At 34.4% G+C, this 26,344-nt stretch overlaps 1 protein-coding gene across 1 annotated transcript in view; it reads right to left on the bottom strand.

The window, feature by feature from the left end:
• Dpp10 (dipeptidyl-peptidase 10 (non-functional)) overlaps positions 1-21,535 on the bottom strand; it is a 1,450,850-nt gene extending 1,429,315 nt beyond the window's left edge. Inside the window, exon 1 of the mRNA XM_013020704.1 lies at positions 21,021-21,535. Coding sequence (XP_012876158.1) covers positions 21,021-21,080 — 60 coding nt within the window. The 5' untranslated portion in view covers positions 21,081-21,535. The remainder of the gene's footprint in view (positions 1-21,020) is intronic.
• Positions 21,536-26,344: the final 4,809 nt, after the last annotated feature.

The following is a 26,344-nucleotide window of genomic DNA, read 5'->3' as shown; positions in this document are numbered from 1 at the left end:
CCACCAATAATCATAATGGCAATAATAATAGATTGTGTATTGGGTATATTATATACAATTACTATCAGAAGTTCTAAGATAACAAGTTATATGCTGTCTTTGTATTTCTTTGCAAATATTTAGCTAATATAAGATTTTAAAATGTAAAGTGAAGAACTAAATGCACATAATCATGTAGGGCAATGTTTCTTCTTGTTGCCTTTGATAATTCTGGCTGGATTTTTTATGATACCAGAGCACTCTATTGCAGTTGGTTTGCAACCATAATAAAAATTGGATAAATACTGCATGCATTTTTATACAATTCTGTATGTAGATGATGCAGGTCTCATTATGAGCTAGTCATGACTTCCTGCCTCCGTACCAGGGCAGAGGCCTCTGTGGAGCACTTGCCTCCCTCTTCCTGGCTTTTCTCCTTTTCATTTCCCCCCTTTCCATTCTTATAACAAATAGCTAAATGTTGAAGCAGTCTTCTATCATACTTACTAGCCACCAGGAAATTCCATATATTGTTTCTAACCCTCCGGATTATAAATGAGAAATCTAAGCTCCAAAGTGTTTGAACAATTTGTTCAATGCTAAGTAGCTTTTAAGAGTAGAAGTCTGACCAAAATGAGAAATAAGCACTGTTCTGCAAATGGGTACTCCACACTTTCAAGAATTGTGTTGTTTAATCCTTCTTAGAGCCTTCTAGGTTCCTTTTTACAAGATATACATACATGTATATATAAACATATATACTGTAAACATATATATATGTATATATACATATAAACATATATGACTGTAAATTAACCTGATCTTACTGGGAATTATCTTCTTTTTTTGGGGGGGGGGGTCCTGTTGTGGGGCTTGAACTCTGGGCCTGGGCGCTGTCCCTCATCTCTTCAGCTCAAGGTTAGCGCTCTACCACTTGAGCCACAGTGCCACTTCCGGCTTTTTTCTTTTTGCTTATGTGGTGCTGAGGAATCGAATCCAGGGCCTCATGCATGCAAGGCAAGTGCTCTACCACTGAGCCACCTTCCCAGCCCCGAAAATTGTCTTCTTAAAAGAAAAACAAGACAACTAAGTAAGTTTTAGGGCTGTGTCAATCGGGGAGTAGGATGATGGGAAGTCATGCCTTCAGACTTCAACAGTTTACCTGCTGAAAATAATAGAATATTGGTGCTAAATGAAGACTCATTCAGATAAAGAATAAAATTGATGCCTTTAAAGAGATTGAATAAACTATGTTACAATCTGGCATGCACTTTTAATATTAACTACTACATATTTTATAGACTGTATTTGTTGCCAAGCAGTAAAACAAACATTAAGATGCTATTGCCTCAACTAGTACCATGAATGCTTCCAAAACAGTGGTATAAAAAGCAACATAAAAGACATCATAATCATGGAAATCATCTGCATTAAACTCACATTTGCCATGAAAGTGGCAGTTATTTTTCATCTACAAACAATTATATCTCAATTACTTACACTCTGTTAGGGAACATTTCATCAAAACCTCTCATTTAATTGACGTAAGGATGCATTTTGTTTGAAAAAAAACGTAATCTCTAATTTGAACTAATTAAAGGAATTGGCATTTTGAATTAGTGAAAGGCTGATGTCTATTGAAAATATGAATCTTTATGAGTTTCACATACAGAGAACAATACAAAGTAAACAGTGAGTTTATCAAAGGGAAAAAAGGATCAAAAGTAAAATTATTACCTAAGGAGCAGGTAGGTTTAAGGTAGGTTGCTTTACCTTTTGTGTAAAATACAATGAAATGTTTCTTTCAGAACGTGGAAGTATGGAGTATGGAGTAAGTGGCAGAGCTCCAGCCTTGAGTGAAGAAGCCAAACAAGAGCTAGAAACCCTAAATTCAAGCTCCATTACCTATATGCATATATGTGAACACATACACACACACATACACAATAAATCTGGAAAAATTATTTCATGGCTTAAGGGCATGCCTTAGAATTAAAATAATAATAATTACTGCATAAATACAGAAATAAGAAACATCCAAAATGTATTCAGTTGCAATGAAACGAGTTCTGGAACACTTATTTACTTGTTTTCATATCAGTTCCATCATCATTTCATAACACTCACTGACAGATACCATGGGTAGCAACAATTTGAATCCCCATAGAACAATTTGTCTTGGAATTATACCTATGCAAGTCATTTATTATATCATCCTGTGTTATACGTTTCATGTTACGTGATAATAGCCAGACAGGTATTAGAAAAGAGTCACAGCAACCATAAAAACATACATGACACAGGAAATGGCCATTGCCATGGATTTTGAATGTCCCTGAAAAAACTATGTGGAGATTTCACTACCTTTGTTACACTAACAACATGAGACATTGACGATTGCAATGCGGTCATAAGAACTCTATCCCCATGAATGTATTAATATCATCATCACAGGAGGGACTTGTGCTCAACGCACGGGCTTTTTCCTTATTCCTTCTGTCTTGTACATGCTCCCTTGTCCTTCCACCCAGCCTTGACACACAAACAGAGGCTCTTGCCAGCTTCTATCACAGTGATATTAGACTTCCCAGTCTCCAGAATTTAAACCAGAGATATCTCTTCTACACACAAACGCTTCAGTCAGTGGCACTCTGCTATAGCACAAAAGAAATAAATTAGACAGTAATCATTAGGAACCAAATTTTTTCACTGTTAATCTTACAAATATGTATTTGGCTCATTCTGTACCACTCTTTCTTCATCTTTCTTTTTAGAATATTATGACTATTGAAGGTAGTACTATTATTATCTCCAAATCCAGATTAAGAAAATTCTGAATGTCATCTCAATAAATATATTAATTATGTAGGTTTTTTTGTGGTCATAGGGCTTGAACTCTGGGCAATGTCCCTCAGCCCTTCAGCTCAAGGCTAGTGCTCTACCACTTGAGCCATAGCACCACTTACATTTTTCTGAGTAGATACTGGAGATAAGAGTCTCATGGACTTTAAAGCCTGGGCTGGCTTTGAACCACAATCCTCAAATCTCAGCCTCCTGAGCAGCTAGGATTACAGGCATGAGCCACAAACGCCTGGCTAGTTATGTAATTTATTAATAAAATTACATATATTATTCTAAAGTATCAAATACTTGATATAGTTTTCAGTGATATTGGAAAATTCATTCATTATAGTTTCCTGTAACACATCTGGCAAATTTCACTCTTTTGTTCTCTAGAAATAAAAAAAGCAGCAATTTCATTAGAAACCTGCAATTCCACTTAATAATAAGTTTATAATAGAGAGAAAAGCAAACCATATTTTTATTGTCTGATATATGGATTCTACTAGCTAATTGCAGTGAGAATTTGGTTCCTATGAGTGATTTAGCACTTTCTAATCTGTCTCATACCGTTTTCATTGCTGTAGGTATATTTCTGTTGATTCATTTGTTATAAATTGTTCGCTAGTAACGTAGGTATGTTGATAATATTGACAAGATAGCCTCCAATATTATATTTATCTTTATCAATGATCTCTTTCATTTGGCATGTGCTTGCATAATGATCCTTATGAATAGGTAATACCACAATGGAGATGGGGTTTCTATTGAGGTTTTTTAAAAAAATTTTCATATCTGTGACGCCATTTAATTCCCATACCTCCAATGTAGAGAGCATTATTACCATTGCATGTAGATGAAAAAAGGAGTCTCAGAAGGATTTCGAATAGCTGCCTAACATTGCTAAAAGTGGTAAGCTAGAAGATGAACTGCAGCAAATTGATTTCAAAGTGCATATTGTTAACAAGTACGTAATATTGAGTCCTGAAATAGATGGCTTGTCTTTGGCTGATAAAACATACATATGTCAAATTTTTTCAAGTTTTTCTGCCTTTAAAAAAGTTATAACTAAGGAAGACAACAATTTTATTTAAAATAGTTGATCTCAAAATCTAAAATTTCAGACACCATGACAGGCAAGGAGGAGAGATATGCGTGGTCTATTTGTGTGTCTCTAGTCCTGTGATAGTTTCCTGTATTTTTAAAGGGTAGAGTTACAAATTTCTGGATGAATATAGAATTCAGAGATTGCCAAGCAAGATGCTACCACAATGAGAATTTAGATTCCCAAGAACAGAGTGTGATTTGGCAAAGCTCTGACAGGAGAAACACTCTGGCATCATAGCTCAGGGTAGCCTGGAACAGTGAAACGCAAAGGCGAGAAGATGGCTTCTTTTGGAAAGAAACCATGAATAGACGATGAAACAGACATTTGTGGCCTCAGTGCTTTAATCTTCCCTCCTTTCAGATTAGCAAATGTAATCCTGCCTGCAACTTTGGTTTTCCTCACCTTTGAAAACAAATTTGCAACAAGATATATGGAATATTTTTTACCTGTTCTCTGGGTTAAAACTCCTTTGGGGTTTTTTTTCAATTCCAAACAGGTATAAAGGTACAATGCAGAGGATTATATCCCATATGATTTTAGTAAGAGTATTATTGTCCATCAGTATACAATGATGATAGCTGTTTTGCCTTGGCCAAGGCAGGAGTATGAATAGGGTAGAAATTCAGGACAGCTGAAGTCCAATATGCCTTAACTATCCTTCAGTTCTTAAGTGTCAAACTATGAAAGACACAAGATGAAAACCATTTGCTGTGGGAAAAGAGAGATGATACAGATTGTTATGATTGAGGTTGACATATTAATGTAGTTTACAGGAAGACTTCTAAATCCCTGACTGAATTCTTCCATCTGTAAATCCTTAAGAATGAATCTTGAATCCTCTCAGTATATTTTGTATGTCCTCCTTGTTATAAAGACTCATGAAGGGAATACTACAGTGGTTCTCAATATGCAAACGTTAGAAAAAAAATAATGGCCCATACCCACTCTTATCCCCTGGCTTTTCTCCTCTACAATAATAGTACACAGAAATATTTAGCAACATCTGGAAGCCCTTTTTGTCATACCTGAGGAAGAGCCCAATGACTGGCAGAGACCATGGATGTTAGTCCTATGGTGAACATGAAAGTCCCACAAATAATAAATAAAAGAAGTGTGGTCTAATGAATCAATGGTGCCAAAATAAGAAGTCTTATATTACAATAAGTGAGACAAAACTCATCAAGGAACTATTAAAACTTAATACCTACACAGCTTCTAATACTTTCTTAACATAAAGGCTAAATTCAATATTTATTTATACTTCTAGCTTTTACATATGATCTTGCCACAAATCAGTTTGAACTCCTTCTGAAATCTTCCTCCTAAATAGAATAAAACCAAGTCTAAATATTTCACCTACTATTAATTGTTTTCCATACTTGTCCATTGCTTTCGCTGTGTGAAATCTGTAGCAGAATCTGATCTCTATAACCTCTGCAACCACAGAAGCTGTAAACAAAGCAGCTGAATTCATATATTTGTCCACCTTGGTCTCAGATTTATATCTGCCTTGGAATGACTGTATTTGTAATGTTAACAGGTCACTGGTCCTAAGAGACTTTAAAATCTCTCTTTATCCAGAAGTGGCTAAACTTCTCTTTGTTCCTAATTACACTAATTTTGCCAGGACCTGACCTATCCTTGAAATTAGCTAATGATAAAATATTGGAATTCTTCATCAGATGCACATTCAGTACTATGTATTTTCTTTTTCCCTGATGAACTCTGGGTTTCCAGTTTTCTCTCCCAAGCTGGCTTCTTCTTACAATCACCATTAGTGACAGATAATAAGGATTTATGTGGCATAAGTCAAAAGAAAAAGGAAACATTTGAAAAGGTAAGTCTGGGAGCATACACAAAGTGCCCAGACAATCAAATAACCCTATATTTTAAAAGAATTTAACATATATATATATATATATATGTTTTAACATATATTTTCCTTAGGCACTATTAACAGCAATTTGTAAGGGGGCTTGTAGTAGTCAGAGAAGGAGGGCTGGCTAGAAGACCTAGCTCTACCTCTTCTTTACTCAGAAAAGAGACACTTAATGCAAAGATTTTCATCAAAACCAGTGGTTTACCTGCCAGTTCTCCTGTTTCTTTTGCAGCCTAGTGATACAAAAATAAATTTATGAAGGGGAAAAACTGGGAGAAATTGAGGAAAGGGTGACACTGTTCAAAAATAAATGTACCCATTACCTGAGTTATGTAACTCTACCCCCTCCATATATCACCTTTACACTAACATTTTTAATGAAAAAAACCAAATTCATGGATACGAAATTTTCTGACACAAGGTAGATAGAGATATTTCCCTCTTACAGAAACTTCTCACATTAAAAGGAAAAGTTCTACACACTAGATATTAACTTTAAAGCCTTTTTGACACTAATGAGAGAATTTAGGAATAAACCAATTGTAGGTATATTTACATTATTAAAACACACTTTTCATCTTCGGAATTGTCTCAGACATATACACACACAATACTATCTCAGGGAGAGAACAAATTTGGTTTTCCTATCTCAGAGTAACATCTGTAAAAATCAGACTCGTGATTATATATCAAGTGAAATGAAACATTAATATTGTGAATAACATTCTCTAACAGTCATATAACATCCGTCTCAATATTTGGAGCCCTTCATCTCTTCCTTCATCTATTCAGCAAGGCCTATAAGAGCATTCGCACTACAGCAGATATAGCACTAGACATTAAAGTCACAGTGACAAATGAGAGACTGCCCTTACCTCATGGCTTTTGAAGTCTAGCTGTGGATTTGATATATAGTGGGAGGTAGACTCAGAAGAGAGATAGTGAATGGAGAAGGAAATCAGAAATATACATAAAAGTAATCTTCTAGAGGTGCAGGGAAGCCCAAAGAATCTAGTGTTCCTAGGATGGGAAGGGAGGGCGCAAGGAGTAGTCTGCTAAACAGGTTAAAAGTAGAGAAACGGTAAAGCCTAATGTAACAAACCCTAGATGAAAACATTTAATTCTTCAAGGATGGTGAGGACACACAAAGCACTACCCCAAAGTGGAAATGGAAACGTGAGCTCTCGTATAAAGCTCTGTGACAACCTTAACATGCATTCCAATTTGAGCGCCATCTATTACAGTCTGGGTAACTTTGAACAAATTAATCTCTTCATCTATAAAGCAAGAAAAAGATGATCTCTTCCTTGATGAGTCTCAAGGGGAATAATACAGGTCCCCAGAAAATTACCCATAATGGCTAGTCATATTAGGGGCATTTGACAATGCTAATGGTACAATCACAGTAAAAATGACAGTGATGGTTGCAGTCGTGATCTTCTTTCTTATCTGGGAGCTTTTACACATTCGAAATCATCAATGTATATTTTTCTATTCTTCACCGAGTTATTACATGCCTGTCAAGTCTCAGTTCAAATATTCAAATTCACCTGTGAGATATCTCTATTTTTCTTATGTAATAATGAGCATATGTCTTTTTATCTTTTTCATAAAACTTTCCACACTCCATGGTAATAAATGACTTACTTTTTTAAAAATAAGTTTTTTATTGTGAAATACTGTACAGAGGGGTTACAATCACATGGGCAAGATAATGAGTACATTTCTTATCAAGCATTGTTGCCTGCTCCTTTTTTCCCCTACCATCTCTTCCCTCACATCTCCACAACTACATTTCCCCCCTCTCCACTTCCCCAACTAAATTGTAAAGTTCGTTTTCGACATAGCGTCTTGTACATCTCATTATTGCAATTGGTCAACATGTATCCCTTTTTAACCAATTTTTTCCCTTCCACTCCCCAAATTATACCCACATCAAATATAGTGAAAACAGGGGTCATACCATGAGGGAGGGACATAGAAAGCAACAAAAAAATCATGTAGTACCTTATAAATATGTTAGAAACAATAGCAAGAAAGAATAAATCACTTTTCTTTTAATTCTCCCTCATCCTAGGCAAAGTAAAACAGAAAACTAAACCACACTGTAAGGTTTTTGATAGATTGATCCTGTGTCTTATGCCTTATGTATCCTAACTTGTGCAACAAATGCTTATTGTACATCAAAAGTATTTGCTGAATTAATATTTTGAGAGGAATAATAATAAAATACAAAATTCAAACTACATACGGTGGCTCATGCCTGAAATCAAAGCCACTCAAGAGACTGAGATCTGGAGAATTGGAATTTGAGGTTATTCTAAACAAAATGTTCAGTAGAGCTTCTCTCATCCAATAGCTGAGGAAGGTGATCCAGATGTGTCATCCTAGATATGGTGGGAAGCACAAAGTAGGAGAATTACAGTCTAGCTACACCCCTTGGTGGAAAAAAATCAAGACCCTCTCACAAAAATTGCTAGTGCAAAAAAGAACTAGAGGCACAGCTCAGCAAGAGAGTACCTGCTTAGCAAGCACTATGCCCTGAATTCAAACATCAATATTGTTCTAAGTAAGTGTGTATAAATAAATAATAAAAAATCCCTAAGTGGATCTTTTCTGAAATAAAATTCTCTATACAGAGGTTCTTATAGTGAAATAATAAGCAAAACTCAAAGGCTGAAATAATGATACAGGTTGACCTATTGTAACAATGGGATGTACAAGGCACTATATTGAAAATGAACTTTACAACTTGGGGAGTGGAGTTGGAGAGGTGGCGAGGGAAGGGATGGTAGGGGAAAAACAAATGAGGGGGTAACACTGCTCAATAGGAAATGTACTCATTGCCTTACTCATGTGATTGTAACCCCTCTGTACAGTATCTTTACAATAAAAATATACATTAAAAAATGTTTTCTGAGAGAGGAAATGCTTCTTCTCCCTTACAACTTAGAGTCTTCAGGAACAGTGTATTAACATAAAAAATATGATTCAGAGGTTTTATAGCACAAAGGAGACCACAATCCAAAGTGAACAGAGTCTGTAAACATTGTCCCAAGGTAAAACCAGAAATACTTAGAATGTACCAGAATCATTTTTTTCATGGAAAAAAAAATCCTCAGGCAATGTAAATATCAAGTACAATGACTGTTATGGCAAAGACCCAAGATGGTTTTAGTATCAGAATGAAGACAAAATTATTTGGAGAATAGTGATTAGAAAAAAGAATAATATACAACAGGTGGAAGATCAAGAATTACTAAGTAGTCACTAAGGTAAAACAAAGAACTAGGACCTAAAAATAGTGTTAAAGTGTACACAAAAAGTTCAAAGTCCTGAAGATAACATTTTAAATATACCACCTGGCTGCTGAGAAGGGACTTATTATGGAGAAGAATCTAGAAGCTACAAGTACACTAACTTTTTTGTGTTTGTTTGTTTTTTGTTTTCTGTCAGTTGTGGGGCCTGAACTCTGGGTCTGGGCTCTGTCCCTCTGTTCTTCACCTCAAGGCTAGAGCTCTACCACTTGAACCATGGCACCACTTCTGAATTTTTCTGCTTATGTGGTGCTGAGGAATCGAACCCAGGGTCTTATGCATGTAAAGCAAGCACTCTACCACTGAGCCACCTTCCCAGCCTCCACTAACATTTTTATTGTGATTCAGAAGCGATATCAAGTGTGTGTACAGGGAGTTTGAATAATAATATTTAAGCTGAAGATAAGTGGTAGACATGAAATAAATTTAGGAGGTGTAATTGAAAGAAATTGTTGATGAATTGGGTAAGAGAAGAAAGATGAACCTTACATTTTTGGTTTGAATAAATAAAGACAATGATATAATCTAATGAAGTTAGGTGAGTGAATGGAAGACAAAGAATTCACAGCTCTAGTTTTAAATGTATTGTGTGTATAGTATCTAAGTGACAATAATATGAGAATAGAGATTAGAGAGTATAGAGGTCTGAGAATAGAGGTCAAGCAAGAAATCCAAGTGAGGAACTTAAATATTTGTGGTTAAATTCAAGGGACTTATAGACATCAAACAACTGGAAATCACAAACTCAAAACCTCCAAAAACAGTCATTCCATATGGGATCACATCTCTGACTGATCTTCATAAACACCCCAACAAGGCATTTCATGGGGAACAAGGGTTTTTGTCCTTGTACAGCACTGGTGGAACATGTTCACTTGTTACCATTATTTTAAGCAGTTAATTTCAAACCACAGCATTTATTTACCCATCAAACCTATAGGCATAAATGCTTAGGAAGGCTTAAGAACTCCAAGTTCCTATAGATAACAGAGAGGCAGTCTTTGAATAGGCCTTAAGTAATCTTAATTATTTGAAGAGGAATATCAATATCATTTTCCTTTATATTTCCATAAGGAAAAAGAGACCAATGACATATAACACAGTGCAAAAAAAAATTGAATGAACCAAATTGGCACTACATTGGACATTAAGTCATTTAACTAAGAGATATTTCTTCTTTGCTTGCTTTTCTGTTCAAAATTGACACACAAAAAAATCTCTACTGTGAGGCAAAGACAATAGTACCATCTGACTTGCTACACATTTGCTCGTGTGGTGCATTGCCCGTCTTCCCCAGTGTGGTGGACAATATGTGTCTGTCAAATTCTAAATTTTGTTTTGTCTGTGGGACATATATTTTATTATCTCCCTCCAAACTTTCTAAACTTTTTAATTCATCCTAAAAGAATATCATATTTATTTGTGCAACTGCTTCCTCTTCTTCCACTTAACCATGTGCATTATCAAACATTTAAATGAGTAGCTGAAGGACTTAGTCCAAAATAGGAATTGTGGGAAAATATTTAGGAACTCCTAAGAAGAAACTCAATTCAAGAATTTTTTTGTCTAATGGACGTTGTCATTTGTCATACCTTCAAGACAATTATGGAACTAAAGTAACCATGTAGTCACCATAGCAGAAGATGGTCCAAGAGAAATAAAGCAAAGAAGTGTATGTTTAATACACTGGTGGCTCACACCTGTAATCCTAGCTACTCAGCAGGCTAAGATCTGAGGATCCCAGTTTGAAGACCAGCACAGAAAGGAAAGTCTAGGAGATTCTTATCTCCAATAAACCACTCAGAAAACCAGAAGTGGAGCTGTGGCTCAAGTGGTAGAATATTAACCTTGAGCTGAAGAGCTGAGGGATAGTGCCCAGGCCCAGAATTCAAACCCTAGAACCCACCAAAAAAATAAAGTATATGAAGCCTCCATCCTGGGTCATACTTGGAAACTTAATTAACTGAGCCAGAAGGTGCTTTACTAAAGACTTTTAATTCTGTAAAATTTTCATTCTTGATTCTTTTCTCAAATTCATTTAGAATTTTTTGGCATTTTTGATGCATTCAGCAAAACAGCATCTCAATTAACAAAATGTATGTTCTTTCTTTTAAGAACAGAGTGAGGGGTAGAGAAGAGAAAAAAATAAATCATCTTACCCTAAGAAGTGTTATGAACAAGGCTACATAGTGTTTAAAAGGATGAATGGGGAAATTTTCACATCACCTCAATTTTCTTTCTAATCTAATCCTCAGCTTTTTGCCTGAAAGAAGTCTAGATAAAGATGTCTCTATGACATATCTAATGCTTCATGATTATGAATTTGCAGCACATCAAATGTATTTTAATTTTTCCTGTATTGTCTGGAAAATGGTCTCAACAATTTTATGGAGACTATTGAAACTGATCCCTTGAAAAGAATGTTATCATTATTAAGCACAGAGCCTAGGAGGGAAAGAACTTTCACTATTTCCAGACCTGAAAATTCCAAATATGCTTTGTTTTTAAATCTAACCCTATTTAAGAGAAGCCATTCATTTATCAAAGGCCTTACTGAAATGACATATCAGAAAGCATTATTCAAGAAAATGGTTATCTGCATGTTATTTGCTTGTATTAAAGAAAATTGTTTGCACAAGTGATTGATATTCATCAAAAAAGTCTCTTCTGGCTTAAAAAGTTGCCACTGTATTTAAGCCTTAAAAGACCAGCTATTAAGTTATTATTAGCATCCAGGAAAGTGGGTGGTACCTTTCTAAATCAAGCTAATGAACAAACCTTTTGTTCTTACTAAAATTAATCTTCGGTAAAACCTGTCTAGCTGAAACAAAAAAAATGTTACATTTGTTTTATTCTGACTGACAGACCAAGAAAATGTTATCATCTTTACATTCACCTTAAATATATAACCTCAGAAATGTTTCCCAGGGTCACAAAACTGTAACCGTTGTCCTTGGAAACTAAGTCTGAGAGACAACATGGATATCAAAGTAAATTTCAATGACTTCTCATTCTCACTCTACAATTCAATCAGCCTCAATCCTTACTGCTTTTGTGCCAGTCACATTGCTATCTTCCTTCATTTTCACTCTGGTCGAACTCCTATTTTGGGAGCTGGCTTTGGCTTTGGGAGTTTCTTCTCTTTAAACAATGGTGTTTACCCTCTTAGCACAGTTCTGTTGACATTGTAAGTGCCTTCATTTCTATTTTTGACTGTGGTCCTCAGGAAAAAAGAGATACCAACCTTCTCCCATTTGAATCCACTTTCACTAAAAATTGAATAAATGAAAAACCTTATTCATGGCTCTGCACATTATATCATGGCTGTGCCCATTGGCCAACTAAAGACAATAGTTCTCAAATATTATTTTCATTGGATATGTTTATTTTTTCTTGTCATATATGTTCTATCTTGATTAAGGATGCCTATTTTTCTAAGTTTCTCTGTCTTAACTCAATTTATCCAAAAAAAGACCAAAATTAAAGCAAAAGACTTATCTATTAAAGACAGTAGTATTTTCATGATGTTTTCTTTCCATTAAAATAAAGAACTCATTTTTCTGAGGACAAAAATCCTGGAAAATAGAGTGGTAAGAAGAGGTGATTTTTCAATCCACTAGGAGTGATTCATCTTGAAAATTAAGGCTACTGGTGAGAAGGGCCTCACTAAAGTGCCGGAGTCAATAATTCCCCCTGCAAAGCCCAATCCATTAAAATTAGCAGCCAATGTGTCTGCTATACTAACCCAAGCTCCAAAACCAAAAAAGGGTTGCGTCTATTTTGACCTCAGACTTTCTTCCATTCTATGGTAGAGAGACACTCAGATGCAAAGTCTATTTTTTACTTACTGAACTTGTTCATTCTCAAAAGGAAAAGACAGGCTATCTAGGGTCAAAAGTTTGAAAGCTTTTTGTTATTCCAATAAATATTATTTATACATTTCATAGTAAAAATGTTTAGCTCTATTTAGGTCAAGAGGAACTAACTCCCTTTGAACTCAAAAGGGAAATTGTCTCTTTGGGGAAGACAAACTAAAGCATTCTTTGCCTGTTATTTTTTACTAAAATGAAAAAGTTCATTTAGCACCTATTATATGATAGATATTAGGATAGTACTTCAGTTAAGAAAAGTCAAAGAGGCTTTTAGTGAGTCTTTCAAGAACAAGTGGGAGACTTACATGAAAATAAATATAACTCATACAATCAATTGTTAAGAAGGTGTAGAATATCATGTGAAGATATGTGAGTTTTGGAGGAGAAATAGTTGTCCTGGGCAATCTGAAAACTCTCACTGAGAAGATTGCTCATGAGATTTAAAGTAAGAATAGGGTTTTCTAAAAGGACTATGGCATGAGAGGGTTCATGAGACAAAGAATAGTAAGTATGGATATACAGCGACAATGTGAATACCATGTCCATCCCATGGTAAAACTTAACTATATGTACAATCCAAAGGCTACTGACATATAACATGTGATAATACAACAAGGATGATTAATTGTGATCATATTAGATAACTAAGTTCTTTAGGAAGCATTTGAATCCAATTTCTTTCTTCCCCCTCTGTTCTTAGTACAGGTCCACAATGAAGTCTTGCAGATGTTACTACAATATTAAGAAATACTTTGAGCTCCCTAGAGACTTCAAAATGAGTTTCATCGTCATTATAGTTAATAATAACTGCAAATAAATTTCTCAGCTTTTATGTCATAAAAATTGATTCGCACTCTACACCTCTCTATGAAAATATCATATTCCTTAAAAATTGCTATTAGTATTAATTATAATACAGAGCACTAACATAGCATTTTTTTGTTTGGGAAGATAATTTCAGTAGATTGCCCTTCTGCTAGTAGGAAGAAAACCCTTAATAGAGCTAATTGTTTTCATGAAAGCCACATGATTTATTGGACCAGAGGGGAGCTGAATATTTAACCTAAGGGACACCTCCAAAGGGAAAGTATTTTTAATACTTTCAGGTAGGAGGCTAGACTCCATGCATTTGTTTTTTCCCCTTATAGTAAATATAAAAAAGAGAAAGAAAAACATCAAAATATTCTGACAAATTTCTAACAAATAAGCCTCTTCACAAGATAAATCTCCTTTATTTTGGTTTTCTCACCCAGCTTACATCTACTTTCATTAATGACACACCATACTGTGTCTGTCCGAGGGAGATCAGGTTTGTTAATGATGATTAAGAGTGTTCCTGTTGTGTACTGCCAATTATGTCCTACCAACCTGCAATATATCTAAGGGCCAAAGAATGTTCATGACGAGGAGGAGAAAGGCTATGGTGACATTCCTGCTGACTGGTTCCGACAATTTTCCCATGACACTGATAGGAAGTGGGACTTATCCAGGACACTTTCTGCTTAGTGTGACTCTGGATCTCCCAAGACACTAAAACATGATGGTTTCCAGATGGCCCTAACTGAAGATGAGAGAATAAAAACATAGGATGCCAAGCAATAGCAAATACACTTTCTTGGTAAATTTACTATGAATTTAAAAATACAGAGAGACTTTCAACCTAGTTACTTATTGAGGAAAATCTTCTAAAATAAAATAATAACTTCTCTTAGACCAGATATATATTCTTTAACTTTCATTATTAACCAGTTAACATACGTTGAATATGTACAGTGTGAAGTTTCACATCAAGTAGTACATTTGAAGGATAGTAGAGATCAGCCAAACAAAGGCTTGGTTTCCACAGAAGCTATCTTATTTAATAGCCCTGCATATCATTCTCAAGTTGTTCAGACTTGTGTGATGCACATATAGGACAATTCTGATAGGTGGATCATATCAAACTGAGTCTTATTTTCAGTTTTTTAGGCCAAGGTTCTGAAACTCCAGTCTCCATCCAAGACAACTGGAAGACTTATTAAAGCAGATTCAATAGCTATGAATAGAGTCCAACAATTAATATTTCTAATGAGTTCCTAGGGGATGTTGATGCTGCTTGTCTGAGGACCAAATTCTGAGAACCACAGAGTTAGTGTAATTCTATATTTCATTTATTACCTCATCATGTCTTTATTGTGAGTAAAGATATAAGTAATTTTATCATGAACAATGTCTTCACTATCTGATACTTGATAGAAAACGTACTCATTACCTTGCTCATGTAACTGTAACCCCTCTGTACAGTATTTTTACCATTAAAAATATACAAAAAGAAAAAAATAACATATTACTTTTCCAGAAAGAAAACTAAGTATTATCCAACAGTTTCCTGAAAGTTTAAAAGTAATACACTATATGAAAATACTTCTTCAACCTGAATGTTGATATTCAAACATTTTGTCAGAGAAAAAGAGATTAAGAAAGAAAAGATAATGAAATATAAAGATGAAAAGATAATGAAATGTAAAGATGAAAATATAATATTGTCCTTTATTAAAAAGTAGAAAACTTCAATGCCTCCTTTTCAAAAAAAGTTGAATTCATAGCCTTTTGAAATAAAATTGTCATAATAATTTAAAGTTTAAACACATCCATAAATGAAAATTATAAATGACTATATACATATATATATATGTATAATAGGATACATTATATGGGACTCTGGCTATTCACTGAAGGAGGATATGCATAGGTGTGGTTGACAAAGGCTCAATAGATACCTGCATATGATCATATAAGATAATATTTCATTAAATTAACTCCAAGAAAAGGAAAGAAGTGCTATGTTTTAGTTCCTGGGTTTTTTTGTTTTTTTTTCCTTTTGTATTGTTAGTTTGTTTGATTGCTTTTGGACGGGTAAGGGTGAGCACAGAAAAATAGAACAAAGGGTGAACCAATACAACAATGAGACTTAGTAAACACTACATGGACAATGAATCATATTTCTTGTGGGTGGAGATGGGAGGGAAAAACTTGGAGTGAGTGAATAAAGAGAGACATGGTTCAAAAGGAATTGCACTCATTACCTGATTCATGTAACTATAACACTTCTATATATGAACTCTACACTAACAGTTACAACTTTTCAAAATATATAAATTTGTCATTAGCAGAATTCTTAGGATTAGAAAGCTAAAGGAATGTGTGAGACATACTAATCTTTGCACTTAGAATTTTACATAATCATATCCATAGGGAGGATCTTATATTTTGCAGGTCATGATGAGATTTAAAAAGTTGATTTTTTAAAATATTTTCTTTTTTTCTAATTCTTGTGGACATTCTTAACATATTCAATGAAGACATATTCTTAATACAAGTCCAGATATTATGTGAAAAATCAATATTGGTACTGGTCCTTTAAGTTATAGGTATGGAATTAACAGCTACAAATGCCAATGTACCATTTTAAGAGTATCACTATGTCAATGTCATACTCCAGAATAACAGCTTGCTAAACACAGTAATTATTTCCTAAACATTTGTCCCCTGGCCCTTTACAGATTAGACAAAAATAATAATAAGATTTCCATGCCTTTATTTTTAAAAAATCATTCAATTTTAACAGTTCATTGGCAGATAATATGAGTAGAAATGAACAGATGCAAAAATAATTATTCTACCCACTTATTTTATCTCCTGTTCCTTATACTTCAAATTGAGGTGAAGCTGTGGGTTAGAAGTTATAAGAGAAAAAAAGTCCTTATTAACACATGACTTATCCAAGTTACTATGTGTCACTGAAAATTGTCATGAAAAATATTTGTCAGCTCAAGAAATATGCTGAAGATACTGAAAACCTTAATGATTCATTATTGAATGTTCTCTGTGAGTCTAAAGCTACTCCAGCAGGGCTATGTGGAACAAAATTTAAACATTTACACCTTGGTGTTCTTTTTCTATAAAGAATATCAACCTAGGTTGAAGGTGTTAATTGAATAAACCAGGCAGGAGTTGAAAGAGAGAAAAATGAAGACGGGCTAGATGGGAAGGGAGAGTAGGGGAAAAACAAGGGAGGAGGTAACAATGCTCAATAGGAAATGTACTCATTACCTTACTCATGTAACTGTAACCCATCTGTACAGTAGCTTTACAATAAAAATATATACTAAAAAAAGACTGACAAAGTAGAAAGCATACTAGATAGATTAAGTAATGTTGTGAGCTGTAATTTGGAATTCTCAAAAGAAAATATATTGTATCTAGTTTCCTAACTTAGGAATCACCAGCCCCAGAGAATTCACTCAGAACTTTTAACTTCAATAAAAAGATGAAAGCTTGTTTCTTCTTGATTTGTATTGAAGTTGACACGCATAGTTGTTAGAGATGATTTAAAACATGAAAAGACTTTTGAATCATCTCTGTTCATTTTAGAGGTAATGTTCTAAATTTGAGATTCCACTAAAGAAAAAAGAAGCCAACCTAACATGTAGCTTGAAGTTTCCATTTACTTTCAGCCTATCCAAAGGAAGCCAAAATAGCAAAGATAAAAACATTATTATTACCTGGTAATAATAATAATATAAGATATTGTAATAATATATAATATAATGATATTATTATTACTGTGTAATAATAATATCTATAATAATGCCAAGATCAGATATGTATTTGGCATTCGCATGCTGTCCTTAAAACTTGACATTATAGATCCCAGGGTGAAAATCTTTTTTTTTCTTGAATGCTACTACCTTATAGCAAGACTTGTAATCATTTCAGGAAAATCTTTATTGTTTTACAAGCTTTAAAATGGGAAGGTTTTATGAGGGCATTCCACTCCGCATTCCATCCAAAATGATCTGAGAACAAGTTTGGCACATTTGTTGCATTTCCTTTTATTTGTTCTCTCTTATGAATTTGGATTATAGGACTATGACTGCTGAAGTACATCAGAAAAATTATGTCAAAGACTGGTTGAGCTGTGAAGAATGGCCAGAATGACAAAAACAAATGTCAAGAAAGCCAAATAATCTTGACCACTACATTGCATTATGACTCTTCCCCATCCCTCGTTCTCCAGTTCTGCCACTACCATAACCACAAATAGCTTTCCCTGGCAACAACTGCTGAATGTGACCCAGTGCAAATGTCTTTATTCTTTTAAACTTGAGGTGGGGAAACACACACACACACACACACACACACAGACACACACACACATAGACACACACACACACACCACCTGCTCCTTTCCCTTCTACAGATTTCTGAATTTCAGTTATATTTTCTAATGCAATTCATTTTTTCCATCCCCATTTCATTCTTTTTAGCAGTAGTTACATTGTTGAGACAAGAAACGTCCAGTATTTACTGCACTGATAAGAAGAGAATTTCCCTAGAATGTTATTCCACTAGCTGTGAGGGGAAAGTCTCTAGGGATTTAAAATCCTAAAATGAAGCAATACGCAAACATGTAGCTATCTAGATATTTCTTAAGTCCTAAGATGAGTTATTACTATCTGTAGAAAAATAAAATTCCATGAGAAGACTTTATTTTAAATGGTCAGATAATGGAAGGGAAGGGAAAAGGGCAAAGGGGAATAGAAAAGACTAAAAGAATCGATGAACATAAAGTACATTATATACATGTTTGGAAATTTTCCAACAAAACATCTTGTATTGTACAGTTAACATATGCCCAATAAAATGAATGCTAATAAATTGAAAAATTGTCAAATAATAATAATAATTTTAACAAACGGTGAAATTGAATCTAAACAACCATGCTCAAAACTAAATTTCACAAGTTAAGTCTTTTGTATTCTGATATATAATTGCTTTCTAAAACCCTCTCATTTTTGAAATTTTCCTTAGGTTGTTACTGCATTTTGCTCATAGCCTAATGCATTACCTAAATATAGATAGCCATTTTTAGTATAAATTCCAAAAGCCATAAATGTTTCATAATTGAGCACATAATTTGAAGTAAGAGTGCTTTTCCACTCATCCCTTTTTACTGTTGCAAATTGGAAAATACTCAAGTAATTGCTCCCTTAATAGTTCAATGCTTGAAACTATATATACTTTATGAACATCACAAGCATCATTTGATCCCCCAGAGCAATTGGGGGAGGGGGTACGCAAAAGAACTTAACTCATACAATTAACCAAATCACCCAGAGCTTGGATTCAAAATTCCTTCATTAAGCCATTAATATAATACATTGCTAAGTAGTGGGTTGTCCAATTTTTATGATGCCTTTCATTTCAATTCAATGGCTGCAGTAAGAATAAAAAAACAGCATCTGCAAGATCAGCAAGATGATGCAAAACCCTCATACCAGAAACATTTTCTTTCCACAGTTAGTCTGAGAGCAGTCAATGCCAGGGCACTAATAATGGAAGTGATTTTAAGTCTCAGAAAGTAGCTCTCATTTCTGCTTACCCAATAACGTAAAGGGCAAATAAAAACACTTGAATTCTATGACCTCAAACACTTAAACAGAAAGCTACTTGTCATTTTATGGTTTTCTAAACCATTGTAGATGGACCGATTGCAATTCCATCCCACTGTAGAACTACAACACTTACTACAAACTAGAGTTTACATTAGTGCAATACAGAATGTCATGATTATATTTGGGCATTGTTCAATGGTGGTTGTTTATATAATTAATCTATGTGAGAACGTTACATGTAAAGAACAAATCATAAAGCTCACCACTTTCTTCCTAAACTTAGATGCAGTAAAGAAAATCCAATGCTGAAAATGTATATGCTTTGGCCATTACAGATGGTGTGAATTATCTGAATTTGAGTTCTATGTGATTTCTGTTAATCCCTATGTTTATAAATGATCAAAGTCTAATTGTGTATCATTGAATATATTCTGGAGACCTAACTGCTTTAAAAAATACTGCTGATAAATGGAGTAAAATGTTCAGTTTATGTTCAAATTCTCACTGAAAGACACTTAACAAAGAGTCAAAAAAGTTAGTAAGAGATATTGCTAAAAATATATGCTTTTGGTAATTATAGTCTATGCAATATTGTCAAAGGCCAGAGTTACAAATCAAAAAGTGATATAAATCATAAAATATCAAGCTTCTTCAATTACAGCTGCTTTATCAAAGTTATAACCTTATATGTGAATGACAGATGGCAATAACTAAAGATGACATACCATTTTTTCTTTCTTCTTCAAAGAGTTTCAGAGAAACCCATCATGTTGACTGCAGAAGCAAAGTAATCACACAAAAATTGATCTAGTTCACATAGATGGCAAGATAGAACAAATCCCAGATCAAAAGCACAATCATATAAGCTACTGATCATAACAAACCTATCACAAATAAAAACAAAGATACAAATGTTACCTAAAATTAGAAGAGTGAATGTATTACTTTAATTTTAACCATGACTGTTTGAAAACTTCAAATTTAGAATAAATACTGAAGTTAGACTATCAAGAGCTTTTTCAGTGATTTTGACTCCTATGTGAATACATATAAGAGCATGTGTTTTTGCACTCTCTACATAGTCATTTACACCTCCTACTGAAGCCATATTACTTATAACCAATATTTCAGTGCACATCAAAAGTGATGTGTTTTTTGAAAGATAAGAGATGCAAAATCCAATGATTATAAAATATAACCAAATTTGTACTTAATATTGCTTGTATCAAGCAGTTTTCAAGTTGCTCTCCAGTTCCACTGAGAAAACTGATAAGCTTAGACACTCTTCTAGACATCCACTAAAGTTTATTTCTGAAATATACCAGTGATGAATTGTCAGTAAAAAAGAAAATCCGAAGTCATCAGAATTAAAGAATGGTTCCATAGAAACTGTTCACTCGCTAAATGCACACGAAAACAGAGCCAAACATTTTATTACGCTCTAACCTCCAATTCAAACTCAAACCAAGCGGCTAGCTCCACCATCAGTGTGGTGTATACCAAATACCCATTTTCACATGTGAGGTAGGTGCATGAGGATGTATGTGCGTGCAAGAGGCAGAGGGTAGAGACAAACCCAGGTCCTACCTTGATTGTTTTTGTGGGCTGACACTTGATGTGATGGGACACGCTGGCAGTTTGGTTCATGTTTCAGGACCCTGGACAGTGCCCGATTCCAGGCGGCGTTCCAGGATAAGCTAGAGATCAGGTCTCCTCTGTTGGACTTCAGCAGGGGCTGCTGCTGTTGCTGCTGCTACTGCTGTTGCTTCTGCTGCTTCTGTTTCTCTGCTTCCTCACTCCGGAGGCTGAAACGCTGTCAGGCTGGAGGGATCTGTATCTCACTTAGCCCTAAATAAAGCACTTCCTTGGTTCATCATTCTCAAAGCTCTTGGCAATACAGAATAGAAAGCCAAAGACTGTTTAAATTCACTTACACTGTATTTTTTTTTCAGTACTGAGATGTGACAGCTCCAGAGTACAGCCAATGATCTTGGCTCTCATTCTCCTTTCAAAGGGACGAATACCAGAAAACATACAGAGATCAATTGCAGTCCTAGAGTTTAAAGGGGCACTCTCAACAACCCTGCTCCCAACCAAATTATAGTGACACTTTTTTGTAGTGCAAAACAATTCTTTCTCTCCCTTTTAATGTAATTTGTTCTCATTCTGATACTAAATCCTATTTCTTGCTATGCTACTCTTAGAGTATAGTAAATGCTAGCAAGTAACCTGTTGATTATTTAAATGTTTTATGGTTCTATACGAGTATGGTAAATGACTAACAGTCCCTAAGGCTATTTAAGGAAAGTCTGCATTGATAGCCAGGTAAGAAACTGGTCTTTCCATAAATTGTCTCAAAGCTAAACATATGTTAAAAAAAATCTTCAAACACAAAAGTTATTGCAGATTTAGAAAGTAAGGGGATGATTTCTTTCTTTTATGTGCTTTTAACTTGTTTCCTTAAGGCCTAGCCATTGGCAGTCTAGTACTCTACAACTTTCACCATGCCCTCATCCCTTCAATGTTTAGGTTACTCTTCAGAGGCAGTCACATATTTTGGTTTATGCCACTCTTAGACTATGAATAATTCTTCTACTTCTTCCTCCCAAGTAGCTTGAATTAGCTAAGCACCACACACTCAGCCAAAGGCTAGGTTTCTTGATTGCCTGGACAAAACTAGTAGTTATTTCATGATAGTCTAACTTCTAATAGTTATCACTCTGTATCTACTTGCATTGTGGGAATATAAATCATAAATATTTGTGAATGAAGTACACTCAACATTTCCTATACTAATACAGCAGCACTGAATAGAATAACTAGATCTTATTTAGAAATAAAAAATCCAGCATGCATGAATTAATGAAGAGTGAGTTTTGTTAGTCTTTATTAAGACTTAAAATAGTCTTTTAACTCCACTGGTTTTACTCATCAGAAACATATCCTGCTGGTGAAAGGTCAAGTTTATGTATTGAACTTTGAATTAAGCTTTGAAAAAAATTCATGATAAGCCCAAGAATATAACTGATAAAATTTAATATAAAAGTAATAAATTAATGAGTTTGATGAAAAATAATTACTCTAAAAATTATTTGTATATATACATATATATTTCTTTTTCAGAAACAGAATATCTATAAACTAAAAAAGTAGTCTGAAGGTTAGTGCATCCACAAAGATAAATGGCAGGAATATTGTAAAAAGTAAGGAAAACATTGGTATGGAAATAGAATCATAAGAATGAGGAAATATGAACACATGCTCATGATCTGTTGTGGCAGATAAAATTTCATATACAACACCACCAGAGGCGTCATAAGGACCAGCCACTCTTGTGATTCAAGGTTTAAAATTTATCCACAACTATGGCTAGCATTTTCACTTAGGTTATGCCTTGACTGGATTCTACATTTACGTGATCTATAAATCAAAGAAGAATTCATAGAATATTTTAAACATTGTATATATTATGGCAATTAAAACAATGTATCAAATTTGTTGAAGGAGAAAACTGATACTTAGAGGAAAATGTACATATTTAAGTCTATATATTTAAAATGAAAGACATAAAATTTATACACTAAATATCCATTTCAGGGAATTAGAATAAACTCAAATTGAGGGACATGTGAGGTCCAGGGAAAGATTGTAGATGAATGAAGAGAGGAAGAGCAGAAGATTGTACCTGTACTACTCAACATGTATTCATATAAATGTGTGTGTGTGTTTCTGTGTGTGAAAATGGAGGGGATGAGTGGGGAAGAAATGGGGAAAATTATAAAAGGGATAACATTGATCAAGATGCATTGTACTCATAAATGTCCATGTTTAATTGAAACCCCTTTGTACAATTGCTTAAAGATAATTTAAAATATTGGGGAGAAAATAATGAGAAAAGAAGAAATCACTGAAAAAAATAAAGTATATGTTTCAGTAGTACTAGGATTGCTCAAGCCTACAATCCTAGCTACACAAGAGGCCGAAATTAGAGTATCATGATTTGAATTCTGCCCAAGCAGTAAGGTTCATAGGACTCTTAGCACCAATTAATTTCCAAAAAGCCAGAAGTAGAGCTGTAGCTCAAATGGTAGAGTGCTTGACTTGAGGACAAATGCTTGGGTATACTGCCCAGTCCTTGAATTCAAGCTCTAGAACTGTCACACAAAAAAGTGAACAAATACATAATAATTTTGTTTGTACATATGCAGTTAGTGTTTTATAATCTCTGAAAAACAACTATCTTAGACAAGTAGGACAGGCTCATTTCTTTTCTTTCAGATTGCATTTCATACAAAATGTCTGTCAAACAGAATTATTTAGGCATTTCAGGTAGGATGAGAGGATGGTAGCAGAGAAGTAGAATGCAATGGTGTAGACAGTTTGACATCTACATTATGGAGTATTAAATTATGGAAGGAACCATCAATACTTTAAAAATCTTTACATGGGCACAATGGCAGAGTCAGCACTTATATACCTACCACAGAGAGTATACCAGTAGCTGGACTGTAACACCGGTGGCCACATGAGATGAAACTGCATATTTTCCATGATTCTGCAAATCTATTTTACTCTCAAGTGATGGCTATATTATATAAGAAACATATTACCATTTATAGACATATAAGCATAATTCATATACAATTCCTTCCCAATGGTGAATTTTGAAAAAAAATCACAAGAAAAGTTATGGGTATCTTGTGTACACCATAATTTTCCTTTCCACACTCAGCAGTCTATCAAAGGGCCAAAGCAAAATCAGCTGCTGAATCAATTGAGAACTATATGACCCAAATTCAATTTGTGATTTTATTGTCTTCTCTGTTACATTATTATTTCATGAATTAAGGAAATAAAAGATATAGTAATTTTAAAATCTATTTAAAGCCAGTTCTCAATAGATTTTTAATAGTTTTTTTTCAAAATCTCTCATATAAATATATTCAGATTGACTGCAAAACCAGAAGAATGATAGATCTAAATATTTAAATGTATACTAAAATTATAAGCATTGTTTATTAAGGAAAATTTATATGTATTTTTCTTAATGATGAGGTAATGGGTTCAGTATATTTACTTTAGAAACAACTGCCAACCTGCACCACAATTTCTTTTATAGTGGGCTTTTCTTTTTAAAAGAAATGAAAATTTACTTAAGAAACACTGCACACTGATAATGAGCAATAAATTTTAGGCAATTTAATCTGAAGGACCAATTTCAGATTTAATCAGCACTAGTGAGAATCAAATTAAGCATGTTGTGAGATTTCACTGTTTGTGAAGAAGTAAGAGTGAATCCCTGGCAGCCTATACTTAGGAAGACAGCTTGTGATATCAGAAAATATAGCCCTGGATGTTCCTTGAACAGGTAGTGTTTGATGTGGGTGAAAGAAGCTGAAATTGATTTAATGGAAATATCCCATTAGAAAAAAAAAAAGATTGCCACATTGTCAGAGAGACTCTGCTAACATTTTCACTTTCTTTGTTTCAGAGTCTATTCACTCTAGCTGATCAATAGGATAACCAACAAATATCGAATTTAGGCAAGCCCAGGCCCTAGTCACTAAGAGTGATAGCTCAGAGTGTTGGGTTATTTTCCTAATAATTTGAGTCAATTGCAGAAAATTCAAATCCCTACAAGTCCCTACACAGATCACTACTGTATGATCTTAGCACTCTCTTTGTGTGCCCTGGTCTCATGCTTGACTTGTCACTGAATTAGTCAGATTACTTGCTAGAAACTGAATGTGATTTAAAATTATCAGCTTCCCTGACTTGGACTTTAAAGGCCTTTAACTAACTCCACATGTTGCATCTCTCCATAATTCCAATATCTTATTTTTTAAGTTTTGAATAAGCATGCATTTGTAACATAAGGAATTTCATTATGGTATATTCATGCACAATGAACTTGAAAAAAACTCTTTATATTCTGTTTACCTTATATTCTGTTTCTTTCTCTTCTGACCTTTTACAAAAGCATTTGGTGGGTTTCACTGTTTTATTCATACATATATAGACATGTAACATTTTTCAGAGAAACCATACATGGTGCTGTAGCTCAAATGGTAGAGAACTGGCCTTGAGCTGAAGAGCTGAGGGACAGTGCCCAGGCCCAGAGTTCAAGCCCCACGGCCAACCAAACAAAAAAACAAAACAAAACATTTTTCAATTCTCTTTCCCCCTTGGGATCCCTTCCTTTCTTCCCCACCTCACTGATTGCCTCTTAGACAGTCCCTACTTTACATTCATGTCCCATTACTTTCTTCTTTATCATCATCATCATCATCATCATCATCATCATCATCATCATCATCATCATCATCATCATCATCATCATGTTAGGTGTCTATTCCACAAATGAGTGAGAACATGTGATGCTTGGCTTTTTCACCTTGACTTATCTCATCACGTATTCTCCAGATCTACCTATTTTCTCTGCTTCTGATATCTGCTCAACTGTGAACATAAACCTGAGTACACTGGCTAGATGTCATCTTTACCTCACCATCATCATGAATTGCTATTTTCTTGAATCAATGAAATACACACAGCTATACTGTGATTTAAAAAAAATTCAAAATTGTGGTATCTTGAAAGAGTAAAGGTGTTTTTGTCATTATGCTACAAGTAACTACTATTTTGACATGGGGATTACTTGCCCAATCATAGAGAACCAGGGCTGATTAGGCTCTATCTTGTTATGAGTTTTCATAAACAACATGACAGAAAAAAGAAAACTTAGTCAAAGCATGATCTTATATAAAACCTCTGTCCAGCAAGAAAACTAATATTAGTTTCATTAGCCACAGCCACTCTCACAAACACACCAACTTTAGGTAATTAGAAATTGACATGTGACATGCACCCTAAGAGAAGTAGATTAAGAATAGTTTGGAATAAACTAATGA

The sequence above is a fragment of the Dipodomys ordii genome, unplaced genomic scaffold (assembly GCF_000151885.1).
Source record: "Dipodomys ordii isolate 6190 unplaced genomic scaffold, Dord_2.0 Scaffold52, whole genome shotgun sequence".
Lineage (NCBI taxonomy): Eukaryota > Metazoa > Chordata > Mammalia > Rodentia > Heteromyidae > Dipodomys > Dipodomys ordii.
This window is presented reverse-complemented; position numbering and strand designations above follow the sequence as displayed.